Genomic DNA, 663 nt, shown 5'->3' with positions numbered 1-663 from the left:
ACACACACACACACACACACACACACACACACACACACACACACACAGAGGAACATGGGAATCCTCTGAAAAATTCTGCATACATCAGCAAATATCTGCAGTTAAAGATTTCTGGACTTTTTTCTTTGCACCAAAAGTCGTCCAGAGTCAAAATTACTGCAAACAAAATGTAGGAAATCACAATTTATCGGACCGATACCGGCGGTGGTATCGGTCCGATAAGTAGAACCGGGCCGATGTTAACAAACCAAAGTTTATTTCCTTCTTATTGCTGTTTGTGTTTCAGCTGGTCTGTGACAGAGACGCTGCAGTGCAGAAGCAATGTGTGTTTTTATGGTGTGTGAAGTAGAGAGAAATATTTATAATGTTGGTAAAATTCAGTCTTTTCTACACATTTAAGTTTCTCAAACTAGATTTTTATTTAAAATAATTTGTTGAGATGATTGAGACTGAAACTCACTCATGATGCGTGAAATCGCTGATGGAGCCGAGAGCCGTCAGTTTCTGTTCCAGAGAAACGATCCTGAAGGCCAGATAGCAGGAAGACAGGACCAGAACGAGGACCCTGAGAGGGAACCGAGAGGGAACAGAGGGAGGAACCGAGAGGAGACAGAGAGGAGACAGAGAGGGAACCGAGAGGGAACAGAGAGGGAACAGAGAGGG

The 663-nt window shown here is 43.6% G+C and overlaps 1 protein-coding gene across 2 annotated transcripts in view; it reads right to left on the bottom strand.

The window, feature by feature from the left end:
• gramd2b (GRAM domain containing 2B) overlaps nt 1-663 on the bottom strand; it is a 17,253-nt gene that overhangs the window by 2,942 nt on the left and 13,648 nt on the right. For both annotated transcript variants that reach the window (XM_008419504.2, XM_017306509.1), the window contains exon 12: nt 461-565. In XM_008419504.2, coding sequence (XP_008417726.1) covers nt 461-565 — 105 coding nt within the window. The remainder of the gene's footprint in view (nt 1-460; nt 566-663) is intronic.

This window comes from Poecilia reticulata, linkage group LG9, assembly GCF_000633615.1.
Source record: "Poecilia reticulata strain Guanapo linkage group LG9, Guppy_female_1.0+MT, whole genome shotgun sequence".
Classification (NCBI taxonomy): Eukaryota; Metazoa; Chordata; class Actinopteri; order Cyprinodontiformes; family Poeciliidae; genus Poecilia; species Poecilia reticulata.
The sequence above is the reverse complement of the archived record's forward strand: the minus strand, read 5'-3'. Positions and strand labels throughout refer to the sequence as shown.